This window comes from Haliotis cracherodii, unplaced genomic scaffold (genome assembly GCF_022045235.1).
Source record: "Haliotis cracherodii isolate W230 unplaced genomic scaffold, xgHalCrac1.p SCAF_17, whole genome shotgun sequence".
In the NCBI taxonomy this organism is placed as follows: Eukaryota; Metazoa; Mollusca; class Gastropoda; order Lepetellida; family Haliotidae; genus Haliotis; species Haliotis cracherodii.
In genome coordinates this window covers 1,594,457-1,610,000 of record NW_027266272.1, presented here as the reverse complement: position 1 = coordinate 1,610,000, position 15,544 = coordinate 1,594,457, and the positions used below count along the sequence as shown (strand labels likewise).

The window sequence follows — 15,544 nt, the reverse complement described above, 5'->3', positions numbered from 1 at the left end:
GTGGGTGTGTGGGTGTGTGGGTGTGTGAGTGAGTGAGTGAGTGGAAGAGTGAGTGAGTGAGTGAGTGAGTGGGTGTGTGGGTGAGTGAGTGAGTGGGAGAATGAGTGAGTGAGTGAGTGAGTGGGTGAGTGGGTGTGTGGGTGTGTGGGTGTGTGAGTGAGTGAGTGAGTGGGTGGTTGAGTGAGTGGGTGAGTGGGTGAGTGAGTGAGTGAGTGAGTGAGTGAGTGAGTGAGTGAGTGAGTGAGTGAGTGAGTGAGTGAGTGAGTGAGTGAGTGGGTGAGTGAATGAGTGGGAGAGTGAGTGAGTGAGTGAGTGGGTGTGTGAGTGAGTGAGTGGGTGAGTGGGTGTGTGAGTGAGTGAGTGAGTGGGTGGGTGAGTGAGTGGGTGGGTGAGTGAGTGAGTGAGTGAGTGAGTGAGTGAGTGAGTGAGTGAGTGGGTGGGTGGGTGGATGGATGGATGAGTGATCGAGTAAGTGAGTGAGTGAGTGAGTGAGTGAGTGAGTGAAACGTTTCATATAAAATCACGGCGTGTAAGGTTGATGGGAGGCAGGCATACACACACACACACACACACACGCACGCACACACACACACACACACACACACACACACACACACACACACACACACACACACACACACACACACACACACACACACACACACACACGTTCTTTGCACGTCGCTATATAAGGGCAATAATCCTCGACGCGACGTTAAACCCCAGTTCACCTCAACTCACCTCATACTTTTTTCTTTACCTTTCCTCACTCTGTTTCAGATCATAGGCGTGGCTTTCTTAGCCGCTGGGGTCATGGTCAAGGTACAATCTCCATACGTATCCGGGCTCTTCGACGCCGCGCTGAAAGCAGCTCAAGCACAGGCCAAAAATCTTACAGGAAGTAGTTCAACTAATTTCCCAGAATTAAACCTGGACGAGGTGATTGGCGGTCTGGCCATAGCCTTCATTGTCCTGGGACTGGTTATGATGGTCATCGGGATCTTCGGCCTCGTGGGAGCGTGCTGTATGATCAAGTGCATGGTCATCTGTGTGAGTAGAGACAGTGTTGACTAATAATAATAATAATAATAATAATAATAATAATATAATATGACCTTGAACTTATTGCCAATGGAGGATCTACACCCAAAAACAAATTCTCCTTGTCGAGTCCTTTTCAAATGATATCAGCATGTCCTTTGGACTCGACAAATGCAACATTCTTCATCTGAAACGTGGCAAGGTAGAAGAGGGAGGGTCAGTCAGTTTACTTGGAGGAGGAGTTATTGACCATCTCGTGGTAGGTCAGGCCTATACGTACTTAGGGATGCAGATTAGGTACAAACTCCAGAATGCCCATATCAAGGACAAACACCGGGCAGACTACAAGTGTAGAGTTAAGAAAATCATGAGTTCAGAGCTAAACGCTCGCAGCAAAGTCAAAGCCACAAATACTTATACTGTGCCCGTCCTTTCGTATTCTGTTGGTGTTGTTGATTGGACGAAACAAGAAATTCAGGGTATTGACATCCTCACAGGAAGAATCATGTCAGACAATAGATCCCACCACCCTCGCTTTTCCCTCAATCGCATATATTTACCAATTATACTAGTAGGGCGTGGAGGCACTTCAGGATAGAATTGTTTTGTGCACTTTTGTGCAAATTTATTTGTCTGATGATCCTCTTGTGAAGCATGCAAGATTCATGATGAAAACAAGACATTCCACAGTTTTCTAAAACAAGCCAAAGATGTGGTACATAATCTCAATGTCGGTGTTGATTTTGTTGATGGTTCTGTACTGCTGGACGGTACAGAAATGAGGATCAACCAGTGGATACCCAGCTTTGGCACAGACACAGTATCTTAAGCGACATGATGGGGTGGCTCGATCATGTTATTACCGTCTTCGCCATGCTTGTGATTTTGACACAGAGGTCCATCCATGGTACGACCCGGAATATGTAGAGGGCGTCATGGAAAATGATGAATACGAAATCCTTTGGAATAGGCCTGTATACAGCCTCAGACATATCCAGGCCAACAAACCTGATCTTGTCCTTTTTGATAAATCCAATGAAATCATTTATATCATTGACATTAATGTGATTGACAAGACTGAGAAAATCATGGCAAATATGCGAACCTCGCTTTCGAAATGTCACGCTTGCATCCCAAGTACCAGGATGTCATACTCCCCATTGTTCTCGGTGCCTAAGGATTGGTACCTCCCAATCTGTTGACTGACATTGGGAGGGTACCCGGGTTTGCTACCCGTAATACAGCCCTTCTGACAATCTGGGTAATGCAGAAATGACTAACCCAATTTCCGCAGTGTACACACCGCCGTCATATAGCTGGAATATTGCCGAGTGCGGCGTAAAACAACCAGCCAACTTGCCGTTTATTTATTAATAATTAACCATTGACTTTCGGAAGCCCTCAGTAATTCATAAGAATTGATTTCTACATTTGTTTATGAAGTAATGTACGTAAAACAGACCTCAGTGTATGCACATGTATATATTTCGCAGTTTCAACATGTCAACTAAGTTACAATTTGTGAGAGGAATATGATGTTCACACAGCTGACTTTACCTGCTCTGATAATGTTCCACGTGTTTGCTCACAGTACTTGGTGATAGTCGGTCTACTGTTTGTCAGTCAACTGGCCCTGGTCCTCATCCTGGTCCTCAACAGAGGTCTGGTAAGTAATGATTCCCCCCTTATATAGACTGACGTTCAAAAGAAACTTTACCAACTGAAAATATAGATTTCAGACAAAGTATAATTTTTTTTCGATAAAGTCTATCTAAAACACATAACCTAAATACAACAATAGTGTATGCAGAAAATGTTAATCGTCTGTTACATGTTTGCGCGAAAAAGTGAAAAACACGTGCACCACGGACAACTGCAAATGCACGTGCGGGTAAGGGTATAAAACGATTGCAACGGCAAGTCAGACATCCACAGTGATAAAAAAACACAAAAGAAATGCCACGACTCACAGTCGAACAAAGTGAACGAGCCTTGGGTATGGTACAGATGGGAGCCACCTACGCCCACATTGCACGAACCTTCGGTTGCTCCCGTGTTGCCATTACCAACTTCATGCACCGTTACAGACAGACAGGGCGGACCGCTGACAGGCTAAGAACAGGCAGACCTAGGGTGACCACGCCCCATGATGACCGGTACTTGCGTATCTTGCACCTCCGAAATCGCTTCCTGACAGTGACGTCATCGGCGACAAATGCCTTAGGTCACAGGGTTAGTCGACAGACAGTGGCCAGGAGACTCAGAGCTCATGGAATCAGGGCTTTTAGACCATACAGAGGACAGCTATTGACAGCGCAACATCGTCGTCTGCGAATGAGATGGGCCCGGACTGTACGACGTTGGCAACGTCGTGACCGGCAGAGGGTTGTCTTCACTGACGAAAGTCGATTCTGTATGTTTAGGGCTGATGGAAGACAACGTGTTTACCGCCGAAGGGTGAACGCACGGCGGCGTGTTGCGTGCAGGAGGTCGTACCATATGGTGGAGGGAGTGTCATGGTGTGGAGAGGGATCGGTGGGCAGTAGAGGACACCGCTGGTCATCGTTGACAGCTCAGCGTTACATGGATAACATTCTTCGTCCACATGTCCTACCATTTCACAGCAGCCACGTGGTGTCATTTATCAGCATGACAACGCAAGAGCCCATACAGCCAGAATTGTCACTAACTTCCTCGTAGCCAACAACGTCAACGTCCTGCCGTAGCCTGCACGCTCACCCGACATGTCCCCCATAGAACACCTCTGGGACTTGATGGATCGTCGTGTTCGACAACGACCACACTCTCCAGCTCACCGGCAAGAACTGATCTTGGCCCTCCAAGAAGAATGGCGTCAAATCCCACGTGACCTCATCAGACGACTGACTTTTTCTGTGCGTCGAAGAGTTTTTGCGTGTATTGAGGCATTTGGTGGTCACACACGCTACTAATGACTTGTTATTGAACGTGAGCGATTGTTTATGTACTCTGCCTATTGTCCATGATTCTTAAAGCTCGAGTTTTGTACCACACCCAACTTTGGGGGGCTCTGACGTCATTCTCGATCACGGTATGATTGTCATTTCCAGTGTTGGTTATGTTGATATATTGATATTCTCAATACACTTTACTTCATGTATGTATGTTTTGTTGTTTTTGAGCAAGAGTGATTTCAAACTCTGGTAAGGTTTCTTTTGGACTTCAGTTTATTTATATATGTACGTCACAGAAACTTGTGTAACCTCCTGGATGTTCCTCCTCTTCAACCCTCACAATTACGCAAACAGATGCACTTCAGAGGTGTCAATTCTGTGGGGTAGCCTAGTGGTTAAAGCGTTAGCTCATCATCTGAAGACCCGGGTTCGATTCCCGACACGGGTACAATGTGTAAAGCCCATTTCTGGTGTCGCCGTGATATTGCTGGAATATTGCTAAAAGCGGCGTAAAACCATACTCACTCACTTGATATGTCATTATGTTGTTCACATATCAGGCAGTATTTTGTTCGCTAATAATTACAGTTTGCATGAAGCTGTCAGTTAAGGAAATATCACTACACAGTTCTGCCACTGCACACGATTAAGAGTGGCGACGTGTGTAATCACGTTTTAATCGATATACGAAAAAAAAGAACCCACATCATATTTATACTTAAATTGTCCTGCAGATTCTTGACTATCCCCGAAACGGTCTAAAGACGACACTACAGCAGGAGTTTCAGGGCCTCGATGGAAAAGATGTGACGTCACTAACCTTCAATTTGGTGATGATTCAGGTAAGTGACAGGTTGTATAATTATATAGAGAGTATCAACTGATGACGCGGGTAAGTGACAGGTTGTATAATTATATAGAGAGTATCAACTGATGACACAGGTAAGTGACAGGTTGTATAATTATATAGAGAGTATCAACTGATGACGCGGGTAAGTGACAAGTTGTATAATTATATAGAGAGTATCAACTGATGACAAAGGAAAGTGACAGGTTGTATGATTATAGAGAGTATCAACTGATGACACAGGTAAGTGACAGGTTGTATAATTATATAGAGAGTATCAGCTGATGACGCGGGTAAGTGACAAGTTGTATAATTATATAGAGAGTATCAACTGATGACGCGGGTAAGTGACAGCTTGTATGATTATATAGAGAGTATCAACTGATGACGCGGGTAAGTGACAGGTTGTATAATTATATAGAGAGTATCAACTGATGACACAGGTAAGTGACAGGTTGTATAATTATATAGAGAGTATCAACTGATGACGCGGGTAAGTGACAAGTTGTATAATTATATAGAGTATCAACTGATGACACAGGTAAGTGACAGGTTGTATAATTATATAGAGAGTATCAACTGATGACACAGGAAAGTGACAAGTTGTATAATTATATAGAGTATCAACTGATGACACAGGTAAGTGACAGGTTGCATGGTTTGCATAGGGGTATCAACTGATGACACAGGTAAGTGACAGGTTGTATGATTAAATAGAGAGTATCAATTCATCTTGCAAATGTAGCGACCGTAGTTACATATCAGATTCTTTAATCCTATGTAATGGCTATTTGGAATTTAGATGAATACAAGTTTTCCCTTAACTTTACTCGAAATTCGTTTTTGATAGCGCTTACCAAACAATTAGAACACGTCACCAAACTATATCCCTCAAAAAAATTTTGAAAACAAATATGCATTGCTGTCACTGATATTTATTTTTTGTTAGGTCTAAACGTAGGTTATTTTGTCATAATACCACAAAAATCTTTAAAAGTGCGAATTATTATTTCAAATTTCGTTTTACTGCAGGATTCTATATGTTAATTCCTTGAACCACATGCCAATTATTTGGGCATCATTCGAGTGGAAATTTAATAGAAAACCTTGAAAATAATGAAAATTAGTTAAATTTATTGACTGACAAAAAAGTCAACATGGCAATATTTCTGCAATTCTGCGAATTTTGTGTGATAGAATTTCTTCACATCCTTCCGCGATCGCCGAATTGCCAAATTCTTCTTGGACTTACGTATACCTGTCGGAGCTGCTACCAAACGATACAAGAATTGCTTTAAGTTTTACCTGACATTTCTTTGGAGCAACAATAGTAATTTGTGTTGGTAGTCGCATTGATGACATGCTTAACGTCTACATCAACTGCGATCGCCTACGTGGTCTTATACTAGAGCATCCGCCCGGAATGTCGGGGGTTCGATCCCCGGCCACGTCATACCAAAATACGTTAAATGAAGGTACATGTTGTTACCCTGCCTGGGGCTCGGCTTTAAGGGACTAAAACAATGACTGGTCCGCTTGGAGTCAGTATACTGTGTCTGAGTTTGGTATTCATGTTAACCTGCAGCGTGATATCTCAGTGGGCTAGTGCTATATAATCGGCATTAGTCCGGACTAGTACAACCAGCCACACATACACACACATGTGCATGCACGTCGCTATATAAGTGTAATATTCTTGAACGCGACGTTAAGCCCGATTTCACGTTTCCTCTGTATCAACTGATCGTGTGCAATGTGTATGCGCCTGTCATCTGACTTTCATTACGTACCCCGGTGACGGTGGGGTAGCCTAGTGGTTAAAGCGTTCGCTCGTCACGCAGATGACCCGGGTTCGAGACCCCACATGGATACAATGAAGCCCATTGCTGGTGTCCCCCGTCGTGATATTGCTGGAATATTGCTAAAAACGGCATAAAACCATACTCACTCACTATTTTTATAATATGCTTCTTTGTTTTCACACTCGACTGTTTGGGTCAGTGGACAGAAGCTTTGTTTCACCTCAGTGGACCGACAATAACTCGCTCCTGCTGTGGTCACTCTTGTCCTCGCCACATGAAACAGAACCGCGAAATATCGCGATGATTAATTAACAAAAATGGCTACATGTTGTCTAATACTTACAAAGTGAAAACAAGCCATTCCGCCTCCGTTACAAACCGTGTCGTCTCATTGTTAGAGCTTCACCATGCATGAGTGGCTTCTCCACGGCTCAGTGTAATCCGTGTGGTCACTGACCCGTATAAACGTTTGGGAGAGACTATCTATGGACAAGGGGTGTCTAGGGGGTACAACTTCAAATTGAGATTCATAGCATTGTACATTTATGTAATTCAAATTCTTCGTAATGGGATAAGATTAAAATAAAGCTTTTTTCACAATTAAGAAATGAAAGTAAAATCAGATTTCTTGACAATATAGATATTAATAGCAGATAATAGATTCAATTTTAATTTCGCGCACCCCTGTTCACAGTAAAATGGATTGATCCACATGCCTACATGTCTAACTTACAAAGTAACTCATCACTGACTATACCTGGGTTGTCTCATAGCTACTGTTTACCTGTCTAAAAGAATAGACGGAGCGGGTTGCATTGATACCCCGCCGATATACATATTACTTACAGTAATGACCAATATTTCAAAGCGCGCTTTTCAAGAAATGTCAATTGTTTTTGCGATAAACCTCATTATTTATATTTGATCACGTGGTTACAATGGGTTAGGAATTGAAAATCAGGTGACTTTGAGCGGTTATTTTTTGCAGTGACCTTGGTCAATAGCACTTTAAACACTACATGTGCAGTATTTTTTTCAGATCGTGCTGGTGATGTACGTGCGCTGCACATGTGTGCTAAATATAGTCACCTTACCCATCAGTCTGATTGTAACCACGTGATCAAATCTCAGCGATGATGTTTATCGCTAAGAAAATTGTTATTTCTTGAAAAGCGCACTTTGCATATTAACACACGTGCTGTTATCTTCGTCCATTAATCATCGCAATATTTCGTGATTCTGTTTCAAGTGGCGGGGTCTACAGGAACCAGCGGGGGCACATCGACGTTCTACATCCCCATGTCCTTCGGCCAGCTGTTGTTCCTCCGGCCGTTTATTCGTAATACAGAATGCATTGTTAAAGCCATTAAATGAATAAAAGTACTAGAACACGTGATCACAAGAAGTAAATAGGCATTCTAACATTTATGTAAAGTGTGCTATAGTTCGGGATGCTATGTTGATTCCTCAGATCGTGATTTCAGCTGGAGTGTTGTGGCATTGACAACAACAAAGACTTTGAGGAGGCGACGAAGTGGCAAGCAAAGTATGGAACAGGAACTTCATACGCATACTCGGCACCTATTGCCTGCTGTAAGACAGGGGAGTTCACAGGCCCAAATACAGGAGATACCTGTGCCAAAGTTCCTACCACTTTTAACAGCAACTTTAACAAGGTAATCGATCTCTGTGTGTGTGTGTGTGTGTGTGTGTGTGTGTGTGTGTGTGTGTGTGTGTGTGTGTGTGTGTGTGTGTGAAGAGCGTACTGATACACTATGTGTGTCTGTGTCGTGGATGATGTATGTAGGGCGTACTGATGCACTATGTGTGTCTGTGTCGTGGATTATGTATGTAGGGATACACTATGTGTGTCTGTGTCTTGGATGATGTGTGTAGGGCGTACTGATACACTATGTGTGTCTGTGTCGTGGATGATGTATGTAGGGATACACTATGTGTGTCTGTGTCGTGGATGATGTATGTAGGGCGTACTGATACACTATGTGTGTCTGTGTCGTGGATGATGTATGTAGGGCGTACTGATACACTATGTGTGCCTGTGTCGTGGATGATGTATGTAGGGTGTACTGATACACTATGTCTGTCTGTGTCGTGGATGATGTGTGTAGGGCGTACTGATACACTATGTGTGTCTGTGTCGTGGATGATGTGTGTAGGGTGTACTGATACACTATGTGTGTCTGTATCGTGGATGATGTATGTAGGGCGTACTGATACACTATGTGTGACTGTGTCGTGGATGATGTGTGTAGGGCGTACTGATACACTATGTGTGTCTGTGTCGTGGATGATGTATGTAGGGCGTACTGATACACTATGTGTGTCTGTGTCTTGGATGATGTGTGTAGGGTGTACTGATACACTATGTGTGACTGTGTCGTGGATGATGTGTGTAGGGCGTACTGATACACTATGTGTGTCTGTGTCGTGGATGATGTATGTAGGGCGTACTGATACACTATGTGTGTCTGTGTCGTGGATGATGTATGTAGGGTGTACTGATACACTATGTGTGTCTGTGTCGTGGATGATGTGTGTAGGGTGTACTGATAGACTATGTGTGTCTGTGTCGTGGATGATGTGTGTAGTGTGAACTGATACACTATGTGTGTGTGTGTCGTGGATGATGTATGTAGGGTGTACTGATACACTATGTGTGTGTGTGTCGTGGATGATGTATGTAGGGTGTACTGATACACTATGTGTGTCTGTGTCGTGGATGATGTGTTGGGCGTACTGATACATTATGTGTGTCTGTGTCGTGGATGATGTGTGTAAGGGTACTGATACACTATGTGTGTCTGTGTCGTGGATGATGTGTGTAGGTTGTATGGATACACTATTTGTGTCTGTGTCGTGGATGATGTGTGTACTGATACACTATGTGTGTCTGTGTCGTGGATGATGTGTGTACTGATACATTATGTGTGTCTGTGTCGTGGATGATGAGTGTAGGGCGTACTGATACACTATGTGTGTCTGTGTCGTGGATGATGTATGTAGGGTGTACTGATACACTATGTGTGTCTGTGTCGTGGATGATGTGTGTAGTGTGAACTGATACACTATGTGTGTCTGTGTCGTGGATGATGTATGTAGGGCGTACTGATACACTATGTGTGTCTGTGTCGTGGATGATGTATGTAGGGTGTACTGAGACACTATGTGTGTCTGTATCGTGGATGATGTATGTAGGGCGTACGGATACACTATGTGTGTCTGTGTCGTGGATGATGTATGTATGGGGTACTGATACACTATGTGTGTCTGTATCGTGGATGATGTCTGTAGGGCGTACTGATACATTGTGTGTGTCTGTGTCGTGGATGATGTATGTAGGGCGTACTGATACACTATGTGTGTCTGTGTCGTGGATGATGTATGTAGGGCGTACTGATACACTATGTGTGTCTGTGTCGGTGGATGATGTATGTAGGGCGTACTGATACACTTTGTGTGTCTGTGTCGTGGATGATGTGTGTAAGGGTACTGATACACTTTGTGTGTCTGTGTCGTGGATGATGTGTGTAGGGTGTACTGATACACTATGTGTGTCTGTGTCGTGGATGATGTATGTAGGGCGTACTGATACACTATGTGTGTCTGTGTCGTGGGGGGGGGGCACGGGTGGCCCAGTCGTCTAAGGCGCCGCGATTCGCTGTGCAGAGTTGCGTCCCTTGGGCACGCCAGAAACCTATGATTGTGGGTTCGAATCCCGGTTCGTCCCGATTATGTTTCTAGGTTTGTCAGCACCATACCCGTGCTCGTGGGTTTCACTGAAGTGGTAAACGTCTGAGACCTGCATCACTTCAGGCTTTCCTCCCACATTAAGCTGACACGCCGTGATATAACTGGAATAATGTTAAAAGCGGCGTTAAACCCAACTCACTCACTCACTCACTGTGTCGTGGATGATGTGTGTAGGGTGTACTGATACACTATGTGTGACTGTGTCGTGGATGATGTATGTAGGGCGTACTGATACACTATGTGTGTCTGTGTCGTGGATGATGTATGTAGGGCGTACTGATACACTATGTGTGTCTGTGTCGTGGATGATGTATGTAGGGCGTACTGATACACTATGTGTGTCTGTGTCGTGGATGATGTATGTAGGGCGTACTGATACACTATGTGTGTCTGTGTCGTGGATGATGTATGTAGGGCGTACTGATACACTATGTGTGTCTGTGTCGTGGATGATGTATGTAGGGCGTACTGATACACTATGTGTGTCTGTGTCGTGGATGATGTGTGTAGGGGTACTGATACACTGTGTGTGTCTGTCTCGTTGGGGAAACACCTGATGGCAGAGGAGGAGTTCCTATCGGGTGCATTGAATAAAATCTCATTCTACGAAGTACAATGAGTGAGTGAGTGAGTTGGGGTTAACGCTGATTTGAACAGTATTCCAGTTATATCGCGGCGTGTCTGCTTAATGTGGGAGCAAAGCCCGAAGTGATGCAGGTCTCAGTTGTTTACCACTTCGGTGAAACCCACGAGCACGGGTATGGTGCTGACAAACCTAGAAACATAATCGGGGCGAACCGGGATTCGAACCCACAAGCATAGGTTTCTGACATGCCCAAGGGACGCAACTCTACACAGCGAATTGTGGCGCCTTAGACGACTGGGCCACCCGTGTCCCCACGAAGAAAATGACAGTGGTAACTCTTTGAATAGGAAGCTGGTTAAGTAATGCGATTCATCAAATAGCATTCTCATTAGTGAAAGAAATTTTGACACATCCGTCTTTTCTGAAGGATGCTTTCATAAAAATGCGACATAACCATTTCCGAAACGTGGGAAAGCTCATTTTGTTACGGATAAATGTTCTCCACATGTCTGCCATTATTACTTTTGAAAGCCCCGCTGATGCACGTGATTAAACAACTTCGGAGCAACCCCATGTTAAGTGTTGTCACTGCGTCTTACTGTGTTTCCTGTCTCCCTAGGGATGCTTTGACACTCTCCTGGACTTCATCTTTAAAGGCGACACCTTCATCATCTTCGCCTGTGCTGATGTTGGTGGTTTGGTGAGTAACAACTTGTCAGGTATGCCGAACTTGATGGAGGGCATGTCGTTACTAATGATAGGATCAGACACACCAACAGTCTGTGACAAGTTCTCACAACATGTGAACCATGTGAACACGTGGCCTTGATTCTGGAACACTGATGAAAGACATCGTCGACTCCTCGACGCCAGGGCATAGTCCACGTGTTCATGTCATAACAATGCCAATGAATGTGACCCACATATCATACTTTAACTTGCTTGTTTCACTTCATGTCGAGTGCGACATCGGGGCCTCCGGAAGCGCTCGTTAAATCTCTGACATCACCCTCATCAATGAAGGAGAGAGCTTCCCAAACCCAAAGAACAAATAAGGGTTTGGTTCCATAAGATAACTGCAACAGAAATTTGGCTTTCCTTTGTGACGGACATGACACTATAAAGTACATGCCTATTATCTAGATCAAAATCAAATCCAGATTAGATAGACTTTACTTGACGACACATGGAAGTAGTAACTTCAACATGACCCTCGAAAGTCCGGGATATAGTTGATCTTCAGCAACCCCTGCTTGCCGTAAGAGGCGCCTATGCTTGCCGTAAGAGGCGCCTATGCATGTCGTAAGAGGCGCCTATGCTTGCCGTAAGAGGCGCCTATGCTTGTCGTAAGAGGCGCCTATGCTTGCCGTAAGAGGCGACTATGCATGTCGTAAGAGGCGCCTATGCTTGCCGTAAGAGGCGCCTATGCATGTCATAAGAGGCGACTATGCTTGTCGTAAGAGGCGACTATGCATGTCGTAAGAGGCGCCTATGCATGTCGTAAGAGGCGCCTATGCATGTCGTAAGAGGCGAGTATGCTTGTCGTAAGAGGCGACTATGCATGTCGTAAGAGGCAACTACTCATGTCGTAAGACGCGACTATGCATGTCGTAAGAGGCGACAATGCATGTCGTAAGAGGTGACTATGCATGTCGTAAGAGGCGACTATGCTTGTCGTAAGAGGCAACTACTCATTTCGTAAGAGGCGACTATGCTTGCCGTAAGAGGCGCCTATGCTTGCCGTAAGAGGCGCCTATGCTTGTCGTAAGAGGCGCCTATGCTTGCCGTAAGAGGCGACTATGCATGTCGTAAGAGGCGCCTATGCTTGCCGTAAGAGGCGCCTATGCATGTCATAAGAGGCGCCTATGCTTGCCGTAAGAGGCGCCTATGCATGTCGTAAGAGGCGCCTATGCTTGCCGTAAGAGGCGCCTATGCATGTCGTAAGAGGCGCCTATGCTTGCCGTAAGAGGCGACTATGCATGTCGTAAGAGGCGCCTATGCTTGTCGTAAGAGGTGACTATGTATGTCGTAAGAGGTGACTATGTATGTCGTAAGAGGTGACTATGCATGTCGTAAAAGGCTTCTATGCATGTCGTAAGAGGTGACTATGCTTGCCGTAAGAGGCGCCTATGCATGTCGTAAGAGGCGCCTATGCTTGCCGTAAGAGGCGCCTATGCTTGTCGTAAGAGGCGCCTATGCTTGCCGTAAGAGGCGACTATGTATGTCGTAAGAGGCGCCTATGCTTGCCGTAAGAGGCGCCTATGCATGTCATAAGAGGCGCCTATGCTTGCCGTAAGAGGCGCCTATGCTTGTCGTAAGAGGCGCCTATGCTTGTCGTAAGAGGCGACTATGCATGTCGTAAGAGGCGCCTATGCTTGTCGTAAGAGGTGACTATGTATGTCGTAAGAGGTGACTATGTATGTCGTAAGAGGTGACTATGCATGTCGTAAAAGGCTTCTATGCATGCCGTAAGAGGCGCCTATGCATGTCATAAGAGGCGCCTATGCTTGCCGTAAGAGGCGCCTATGCTTGTCGTAAGAGGCGCCTATGCTTGCCGTAAGAGGCGACTATGCATGTCGTAAGAGGCGCCTATGCATGTCGTAAGAGGTGACTATGTATGTCGTAAGAGGTGACTATGTATGTCGTAAGAGGTGACTATGCATGTCGTAAAAGGCTTCTATGCATGTCGTAAGAGGTGACTATGCATGTCGTAAGAGGCGACTATGCTTGTCGTAAGAGGCGACTATGCATGTCGTAAGAGGCGCCTATGCATGTCGTAAGAGGCGACTATGCATGTCATTAGAGGCGCCTATGCTTGTATTAAGAGGCGACTATGCATGTCATAAGAGGCGCCTATGCATGTCGTAAGAGGCGAGTATGTTTGTCGTAAGAGGCGACTATGCATGTCGTAAGAGGCAACTACTCATTTCGTAAGAGGCGACTATGCTTGTAGTAAGAGGCGCCTATACATGCCGTAAGAGGCGGCTATGCATGTCGTAAGAGGCGACTATGCTTGGCGTAAGAGGCGACTATGCATGTCGTAAGAGGCGACTATGCATGTCGTAAGAGGCGCCTATGCTTGTCGTAAGAGGCGACTATGCTTGTCGTAAGAGGCGCCTATGCATGTCGTAAGAGGCGACTATGCATGTCGTAAGAGGCGACTATGCATGTCGTAAGAGGCGACTATGCATGTCGTAAGAAGCGAGTATGCTTGTCGTAAGATGCGACTATGCATGTCGTAAGAGGCAACTACTCATGTCGTAAGAGGCGACTATGCTTGTAGTAAGAGGCGCCTATGCATGTCGTAAGAGGCGCCTATGCATGTCGTAAGAGGTGACTATGTATGTCGTAAAAGGCTTCTATGCATGTCGTAAGAGGCGCCTATGCAAGTCGTAAGAGGCGACTATGCTTGTCGTAAGAGGCGACTATGCTTGTCGTAAGAGGTGACTATGCATGTCATAAGAGGCGACTATGCTTGTATTAAGAGGCAACTGACGGGATCGGGTTGTCAGGCTCGTTGACTTGATTGATGGATGGTCGCGATGTCAATCACTGGATTATCTAGCCTGGACTCGATTATCTACATCCCATCGTCTTTAAACAACAAACCAACAAAGCAGTCAACAACTTTGTCGTGTGCCTTTTTTTAGAGTTGATGTAATATAATACCGGAGTCAACACCTAGTCGAGTATTGTTCATGAATGAACGTCTAAGCTATGCTGTTTGTTTGTTTGTTTATTTTTTGTTTAACGCCGCACCTAGCAATATTCCATCTTTATCACGGCGGTCTGTAAATAATCGTGTCTGGAACAGGTAATCCAGTGATTGGCCACATGAGCATCGATCCACGCAATTGGGATACGATGACATGTTTTAACCAAGTAAACTTGTCTGACCACCCGATCCCGTTAGTTGCCTCTTAGGACAAGCAGCTATGTAAATCCATGTTATCAGAAACTCACAAAGCTAAATCTCTTAAATGAAAGGGCGTTGCATGTCATACACTTCTAATGTTGTTTCCTTGAATCTCGTTCTAGTTCCTTCTGACGTTTTTCTCGGCTGTGATCCTCTTTGAGATCAACAAGAAGGACAACAAAGTGGGACCTTAGGAAGTGAGTAGAGAGGTGGGGTATAGGTTGCAAGGGTGTGTGGGGCATAGGTGGATGGAGAGGTGGGGCAAGGGTTGGAGGGTGTGTGGGGCATGTGTTGGAGGGGTGTGTGGGGCATGTGTGGGAGGGGTGTGTGGGGCATGTGTTGGAGGGGTGTGTGGGGCATGTGTTGGAGGGGTGTGTGGGGCATGTGTGAGAGGGGTGTGTGGGGCATGTGTTGGAGGGGTGTGTGTGGCATGTGTGGGAGGGGTGTGTGGGGCATGTGTTGGAGGGATGTGTGGGGCATGTGTTGGAGGGGTGTGTGGGGCATGTGTGGGAGGGGTGTGTGGGGCATGTGTTGGAGGGGTGTGTGGGGCATGTGTTGGAGGGGTGTGTGGGGCATGTGTGGGAGGGGTGTGTGGGGCATGTGTGTGAGTGTGTGGGGCATGTGTTGGAGGGGTGTGTGGGGCATGCG

The 15,544-nt window shown here is 45.4% G+C and overlaps 1 protein-coding gene across 1 annotated transcript in view; it reads left to right on the top strand.

Annotated features, from left to right (window-relative positions):
- The window catches only part of LOC139464816 (tetraspanin-18B-like), a 31,058-nt gene that overhangs the window by 10,397 nt on the left and 5,117 nt on the right, over positions 1–15,544 (top strand). Inside the window, exons 3-8 of the mRNA XM_071246333.1 lie at positions 781–1,050; positions 2,633–2,707; positions 4,709–4,816; positions 8,108–8,299; positions 11,600–11,680; positions 15,019–15,093. Of these exons, the coding sequence (XP_071102434.1) occupies positions 781–1,050; positions 2,633–2,707; positions 4,709–4,816; positions 8,108–8,299; positions 11,600–11,680; positions 15,019–15,090 (798 nt within the window). The 3' untranslated portion in view covers positions 15,091–15,093. The remainder of the gene's footprint in view (positions 1–780; positions 1,051–2,632; positions 2,708–4,708; positions 4,817–8,107; positions 8,300–11,599; positions 11,681–15,018; positions 15,094–15,544) is intronic.